The sequence below is a fragment of the Bufo bufo genome, chromosome 1 (assembly GCF_905171765.1).
Source record: "Bufo bufo chromosome 1, aBufBuf1.1, whole genome shotgun sequence".
NCBI lineage: Eukaryota > Metazoa > Chordata > Amphibia > Anura > Bufonidae > Bufo > Bufo bufo.
Window position 1 is genome coordinate 558,323,194 of NC_053389.1, and position 8,325 is coordinate 558,331,518.

At 42.9% G+C, this 8,325-nt stretch overlaps 1 protein-coding gene across 1 annotated transcript; it reads right to left on the reverse strand.

Annotated features, from left to right (window-relative positions):
* Positions 1-3,896: 3,896 nt before the first annotated feature.
* LOC120985859 (piggyBac transposable element-derived protein 4-like) lies at positions 3,897-5,030 on the reverse strand. Its single transcript, XM_040414056.1, has one exon. It carries the CDS (start codon positions 5,028-5,030, stop codon positions 3,897-3,899), a length of 1,134 nt encoding a protein of 377 aa, XP_040269990.1.
* Positions 5,031-8,325: the final 3,295 nt, after the last annotated feature.

Here is an 8,325-nt window from a genome sequence, read left to right on the forward strand (position 1 = left end):
TGGCAGATTGCAGCACAAAGATCTCCGACTTTTCTCCACTCACGCCAGGTCTAAAAAAGGGTGTGTGGCGTGGGCAGGGAAGAGTCCAGGCCGCTAGGCCTGTCTCATTTATCATTTTCTATGTCTAAATCTACGCCTGCAATTTAGACTGGCGGTGGATGCGCTGAAGTAATGTAGAGGCCGGCACCTCTACATAACTGCCAGCAGACAGGTTATTAACCCTTAGGATACCTTCAGTTTTTTTTTTCATTTTTTCATTTTCAGTTACTTCCCTGTCTTCCTGGGGCCATAATGTTTTTATTTTTCCGTTCACATATCCATATCAGGGCTTGTTTTTTTGTGGGTCAAGTTGTACTTTCTAATGCCTTCATTTAATACGGTATAACGTGTAGTGAGAAGTAGGAAAAAAATTGGGTGGGATGGAATTGGAAATAAAAAACTCAATTCCTCCTTAGTTTTATGGGTTTTGTCCCTATGGTGCTGCCTATGTGGCAAAACTGACAGGTGCCCTTCATTCTCTGGGTCAGTATGATTACAACAATACCACATATGTATAGGTTTATGTTTAAATACTTAAATAAATTACAACTTAGAAAAATGTTTTTTTACATCACCATATTCTGACCCCTATAACTTTTTTATAGTTATGTCTACTGAGCTGTGTGGGGGCTCATTTTTTGCAGGATGATCTATAGTTTTTATTTATACCATTTTGAAGTGTGTATGTGTTTTTATCACATTCTATTAAATTTTTTTGGGGTAAGAGAAGCAATGAAAAAAATGGCGAATCGGCCATTTTGATATTTTTTTTTCTATTACACCATTTACCATATTGGGAAAATATTTTTATATTTTAATAATATGGAGGATTTACATTTAGATTTTTAATTTAATTTTTTTCTTTTACTTTTTTTTTTTTAGCCCCTCTAGGAGGCTACAATATCCCCTACTTTGTTTTTTTAGAGAATATTACTATACTCCCACATAAGGAGTAAAGTAATTCTCTAATTGCTGATCTCCTAAGAACTGTAGCTCTAATACACTGGGTCTCTTCAGAGAGACCCAGCCTATTAAAAATAATGATCGGCATCCCCGGGGAAGCTGGTCTTAACTCGGAAGTGTGTGCTTCACCCTTTTTTACCCTTTAGGTGTGATCACACTTGAACACGCATCTAAAGGCTGTAATGTCTAAAGGCTGTAACGCAAGGAGCTTACAGGGCAGGACAAGTAACAGGCTGGGGAGAAGTTATGTGAAAAGAAGGCAGAGCGGCCTGGGCACTTACAGCCCAAACGCTGCCCCTAGGTACTTTAGAGCCATAATTTGCATATGAATAAAACTGTGTTTTTGCCTCTTGTGAACATCAGAACAAAAGAACAAAGGTGCCATTTGACTCATGTATGTATGCTACAATGCTATGTAAGTGATGTATGAGGTCAAATTTTGGTGACAGACTCCCTTTAAGAGGACTGTCCCAATACTGTCCCATGTGACGTATGCTTCTAAGGCTTATTTCACACAAATGTAATTTTTGTCTATGCATTGTCTGTATTTACAACATTTTTCTGCACAGACCAAGTGTCCATGGAAGGAAAATAAAGGCATGTACCAACTTGGTCTTTGTCTCACTGAACATGGCTCTGAAGACCATTGGAGACAACTGTCTCTAGCAGTTGTCAAATTCATGTCCTACACGTACAATTTTTATTACAGATGTCTGAATCAGGCCTAAAATGTACATTGGAGTGTTTGGCAAAGTAGTTCTTTTAACAGTCTTAGAATTTAATGGAAACAATGCCTCTCATTTGTATACCCATACCTGGTGCCTTTGGTTACTGACCCGATCCTTCTGTGTACTTGTCATGGGCTACCTTGTATACTACCATTTTGGCCTCTACAGTCTCTGACTTGAGGACCCACATCTTGGATGCCGCTGACTCAGGGCTGCTGAAAACACTGCTTAGACTCAGCATTACCTGCACACCACTGCACATGCTTGCTTCCCACACATCTCACTTCGCACCACACACTTTTTATGTCCCAGAAAACTCTACCCCCTAGGAACCAACTCCTCTCCTGCTGTGTCCTCTAGGCAGGTAGCAGATTTTATACAACTTTACTTTAGCCATGAAAAATATAACTCTGGGTTTTGTGACTTTTTGCATTTTTACACCACTTACTCCAGTTTTGAAATGTGTATGGAAAAGTGCATGTGGTTAGTTATGTTAATGAGCTTCACTTCAGATTTATCACTAAGACTTTTTTTAAAAGTTGCAAAAAAGTTGCAATCTCACTCCGGTATAGGGAGTGAAGTAGAAAAACGGGAGTAGCTTTTCTAGACAAAAGTGTTAGTTTTAAGAAGAACACAAATTTATAAAACATGAGACATTTGATAACTGTGGCATAAAGTATTCCAACACAGAGTCAGGCAAAACTGACAAACTGACTAACTGACAAATTCCCTTATATGACTTTTTTCATCCCTTTCCGACTGACTATGCAAAAATAAAATTAAATATGGGCAATCTACAATGTGTTTTTCCTCATACAGTATTTATGTTTTGATGAAAAGTAAAAATGTACATTTCAAATCAATTTATCTTTAGTCATCAATATTAATTGCAAGATGAACAAGCTGCCACATTTCTATGGGTACCTTTTAAGGGCATTCTGGTAAAATAATTTCCACCAACTCCCCACTGCTGCAGTTTCAGCACTGCTATGGTCCCAATTCGACACACTGGAAATACTAGGAAAGTTCCACAAGTTCCACAAAACTGTTTGCCAGGGGAGAAGCATCTCAGTGTACATCACTGTGCATTGCAACAACATGCATAGCTAGCCCTTACTGGTAGTTAAACAGTTACTGTGCACCAGTATGACAGGCAGGTCACATACAGTATATGGAAGTGCACACCGATGTGCGTTACTATTAGGCTTAGTTCACCACTTCACTTATTTGGTCAGTTATGGGTCCAAAACAAAGAACAGGGTCAGATCTTTTCATGATACGTTATCTGCCAGAAGGATTGGCTCCTGATTTTGGTTCACCATACAGAAACTGCTGCAATTAACTGACCAAATAATTGAAGTGTAAACTCAGTCTTACAGGTCAATGTTTGCCCCAGGTATAATGTACTTAACCGTACAGTGGCCCAAGATACTACTATTACCCCAATAACAGTTAAATTACACTACTTATTCACCTCAATTTGAGAATCAAGGCATAATAGATCTGCTTATCTATTAAACAAGGTGGACACCCCAAACAGTTTAATTTACATTACTTATTCACCTCAAATTGAGAATTTAGGCGTAATGGATCTGCGTATCTATTAAACAAGGTGGTCACCCCAATAACAGTTAAAGTACACTACTTATTCACCCCAATTTGAGAATCAAGGCATAATAGATTTGCGTATAGAGATGGCCTTGCGGTTCCCCTGGCGGTCGCTTCGCGGCTAACTTTGCTCGTTTGCGGTTCACGAAACGGACAAACATATGGCGATGTTTACCGGCGCCATATTCTTTTACATTGTGAAGAACTTTGACCCATGACACATCCATCAGGTGGTACAGGACAGCCAATTGAAACGTTTAAGCACATGGACATACCCCCTACCTTATAAATATACCTGATCTGGCCGCCATTTTATATTCAGTCTTTTGCCAGTGTAGGAAGAGGTTGCTGTGTGGATCAGGGACAGACTGTTAGGGACACCAAACGCTAGCTAATAGGGCCACAAAAGTCCTGGTATAGGTGTGCTATCGATAGGTGTGACTTACTGAGGGGTGTGATATACTAATAATATACTTTCTAACATAGAAAGTATATTATAGTGCATTTGTATTGTGCAGCAGTTGTGTGCGTTTCTGCTGCGATACTGCAGGTATACCATCACCATCGCATTGCCATCATCTTACCCTTCTGCCAGGCAACCATTTCTCCGGTTTTCAGTTTTTTCTTGGCAAACATAGATGGCATGTCTCGTCGGTTAGGCCTAACGGTACCATATGCTTCAGTCTTGTTTTGTAGCAAAACCTCATACAGTTCCGGAGACGTGTAGAAATTTTCTGTGGTCACACAATATCCCTGGTTCAGCAATGGCTCCAGCAGTGTAAGGACAGATGATGTGGCCATCCCAAAGCCACTGTACCTGGGGTTGAACTTTGTGCCTTTACCGGTGTAAATGACCGAATTCCAGATGTACCCAGTGGATGACTCGCAGAGCATGTAGGATTTGATGCTAAACCGCACTCTTTTGGATGCAATGTACTGTATCCAGCTTAGGCGTCCCTTGTAGGCCATAAAAATTTCATCTACGCTGACATCCCTTTCTGGCACATAGGTCCGCTGGAAATTGGTCACAATAATTTGCCATACCTCCCAGATTTTTTTTAGTTTGGGCGCAGGATGCGTGGCCTCATCAAATTCTTCATTGTTCGTGAAGTGGAAATACTTCATGATGAGGGAAAACCGGTATTCTGACATCACGGTGCCAAAAAATGGAGTGGCCAGTAACTTATTGGTGGTCCAGTACCATTTTTGGAGCGGTTTCCCCATCACCCCCTGAAGAATGATGAGTCCCAGAAACTGCCACATGTCCTCTTTGGTCACCGGGTCCCACTTTCTGTTTCTGGAAAAGGTGGCATGCAGCATAGTGGATTGCTGCTCTTGGTTGAAATTTGTCTCTGTGACAATTTTTTCAATTACCTCCTCAGTGAGAAATAATTGCAGGTATGCCAGAGGGTTGTCACGCTCAACATCTACCTTCATCCCAGGTGATCTAGTGAACAGGAATCTTGGGGGCGCTACCTGGTCCGTATCGCAGTCAATAGGGCACCAAGTGCGCACATGGCTGAGGTCAGGTGCAGGATCATTGCCGTTGTCACTTGCCAGATCAGTGTCAGTGTCAGACGACAAATCTCCCCACAACTCACTATCGCTCAGTTCTGCGAGCACCTCCATGTCACTGTCGCTGTCACTCAACTGGTCCAAAAAGGTAGTAAAGTTGCGCTTTTTTGATGCCATGTTATAAATTTATTTTATGGGCACAAATGACAGTAAAATGGCAGGCAAGGGGCACTGTACAGTCATCAAATGTCAGATCTGAGGTTATACAGTGTAATCCTCTCAGATTACAATGTATAACCTATTTTATGTGTGTGTGTCACTGTGGCGAAACCAACCTCACCACTGGGTTTTGGAGGGGCCTGTTTACCAGCCTCTTGCCCCAGGATTATGGGCCCTCTCATCAGCCAGGCCTCATTTGTTCACAAAGGACTTGGACTAACTTGAAACCCTGGTCTAATTCGTGCCATTTTGGGATGTTAAATGTCTGTGTGTATTGAAAAGGGTGGGACATTGTATACGTTGAGTAGGGAGGTCTGTTCCATTGTCTCTTTGTGTGTATTGGCGATGTCCTTTGTCCTGAGAGATAATTGAATTACGTCTCGGTTGTCTCCAGGACAGAGGATTTTGTGTATTCGCCTGCCTGTGATGATTTCATCAACCCAGTGTGAGGTAATTCTATCACGGGCAGAGGGGAAGATTTTGGGTGGGAGTGTCTGAGTGTATTGTACGTGGTTATTGGCTGTTTTTACAAAACCCTGTGGGTGGTAACCTTGTTGGAAGATGTGTATAAAATGCTTGTGTGTTAAAAATAAAGAGTTCCTGTTTTTATACCTTCATGAAGTTTTGGCTCATGTTTAGGGAAAGGGATAACTACACTCTTGGGGATTGCTATATCACAATACTCCCCTGAGTATAAGCTCTTGTAAGAGCTTGTTCATGGTTCCTGCTCTCTGCATTTAGGAGAGGTTCACCCACTGGAGCCTGGAGCCTTGTCGTAGGTCCAGGGTGGGTAGGAGACGGCGAGACCTCCACCAAGCTTCGGCGGTTCGTGGGGTCTGCAGTGCTGACGGTGTCAAGTGGAGTGCTTGGAGTCCTCTGGAAGCACTAGGAGCATCTATCGACGGAGGTACCTGTTCGGGGTGCTAGGCGTTCCGTTACAGTCACTTTTTGTGTTTATATTTATTTGAATTTCCCGCTCAGTTCCGCTCCCATGCGCAGCTGCTGCTCGCAGGGAACGGAACCAGGAAGTCAAATGCGCTCTCGCCGGCGATCACAGCGGAGGACATCGCCGGATCGCCGGCAGAAGGTGAGGGGACTCTGCAATGTTACCCCGAGCGTGACTCGGGGTTACCGCTCCTGGCAGCGAAAATTAACCCTGAGTAACGCTCGGGAATACCGCCAAGGAGGTTAAAGTGAATGGGGCCCTCCGCGAACGAATATTTGATCGCGTTCGCGCACCGTCCCTGCCAATGTTCGTCCATCATTATTTGCGTATCTATTAAACAAAGGAGACAGCCCAATAACAGTTAAATTAGAAAGCTTATTTACCCCAATGTGAGAAGCAAGAAGTAATAGAATTGCTTATCTATTAAACAAGGTGGACACTGTTCGATTCCACAGGCCACAATCAAAAATGTTTCAGATCTTTGAGTTCAGCTCATGCAAAATGGGAGCAAAACGGAAAGTGTTGCGTTTATATTTTTGTTCAGTGTATATATATAGCTCTGTGCAGTGATTGATACAAACTGAGCTGTCTCCTATGGATTCCTTCAGCGTTTGATTACACAGTCTGCACTGTCCCTGCAGCATCTCTATGCTCTCCCTAAAGTGTGTGTAAACTCTCCCTACACTGTCCCTGCAGTCCCCTATCCAAGATTGTGCAATTTAAGCTTTGTTAAACAATGTCCCTTGCACTTGTCACATCACTCCCTATCCTGAGTTCACTGTAAAATGGCTGAGACCAGTTGGGATTAGGATTTTTATAGGGTTATGACATCACAGGGGATGGCTGTCTGCTGATTGGCTGGCTGCACTGCATTATGGGTGATCTCTTGTTCCCAAGCTTCTTACTTTCACTTTGTAACACATTTTAGGGGGAAAAAAATGATTTGTTACCACAAAGAGGCAGGAAATTCAGATTTGTTGCAAATCTAATTTTTTCCAAACTTCGGATTAAATTCCACTTCAGATGCTTCGATTCGCTCAACACTAGTGTCACATACATATGCAATAAAGAATTATAAATATAATTGAAAAAAAGTGGTATCATCCAGAGAGAATGGACCTAAAGTAGTAATTGGGAGTATGGAGTCCTTAGCTTAAAAATCAATGCATATACAGTACCATGGGTTTTATTACAACATATATCTTCCTTTTGTCAAATATTTGCATCCTACAGAAAACAGTGAAAAAGGCAATTAGAGCATAGTGATGACAAGTCTGAATTTGCAATGATGTTATTTTCACTGCACAACACAATTTTTATTTTCTCAGATTACAAGCCTTCTCTTGAGACATTTTCTAAACTTTATTACAGCATAGAATATACTGGTAAATGTTGATGCATTTATCGAATTTATTGGAAAAATATAGATTTACAAGTATGTATTATTTGTGCGCAGGGGTGTAGCTATAGGGGGTACAGGGGTAGCAGTCGCTACCAGGCCTAGGAGCCAGAGGGGGTGTCACGAGGGTGTCAAGACCCACGCCTGACACCGTTATACCCGGGGTCAGGAAGTCACAGCGGTTGGCTGCGCGCTCTATGTAAGATAGGGCTGTTTCCTTATGGTAGTTTTCTGTGTTTGCTTTGCAACCCTTTTTGGCTCACTCAGGGATCCGTAGCTCCTTCTCCTCAGCTACACGGGTGAGGAACCCGTCTAGGGACGTCAGGGCAGTCAGGTGCCAGCCCTAAGGTGAGTCAGGGGTCACCACCTTTCCCTCTCCCTTGGGGAGGGCTTTCCTTTTTTCCTCCCTGTGCGTGACGTCGGTCATTACATTATATCTGGCCCTTATTTTGTGTAGGTAAAAAAAAAAACTTAGAATCCAGTATGGATCCAATTGCTGCTCTGTCCAAACACTTTCATGGCCTGTTTTTGGAGGTGGCAGGATTGAAGGCGTCGGTCCTCCAGCAACAGCAGCAATTACAACTGACCGCAAGCCCAGCGGTTGCTACTGGTAACCCGGTTGTTGCGGAACCCAAGGTCCCTCTCCCTGACAGATTTTCTGGGGGAAGGGACAAGTTTTTGACATTCCGTGAGGCCTGTAAATTATATTTTAAACTGCGCCCTTACTCCTCTGGTAATGAAGAACAGCGGGTGGGGGTTGTTATTTCCCTGCTGCAGGGGGACCCGCAGTCCTGGGCATTCTCTTTACCCTCGGATTCCCAGGCTCTTCGGTCAGTGGATGAGTTTTTCGGGGCCTTGGGTCTCATATATGACGACCCTAACCGAGTCGCACTGGCTGAATCAAGTTT

Bases quoted from the DNA above. Each gene is read 5' to 3' on its own strand.
- LOC120985859 (XM_040414056.1), bottom strand. From the start codon at position 5,030: ATGGCATCAAAAAAGCGCAACTTTACTACCTTTTTGGACCAGTTGAGT.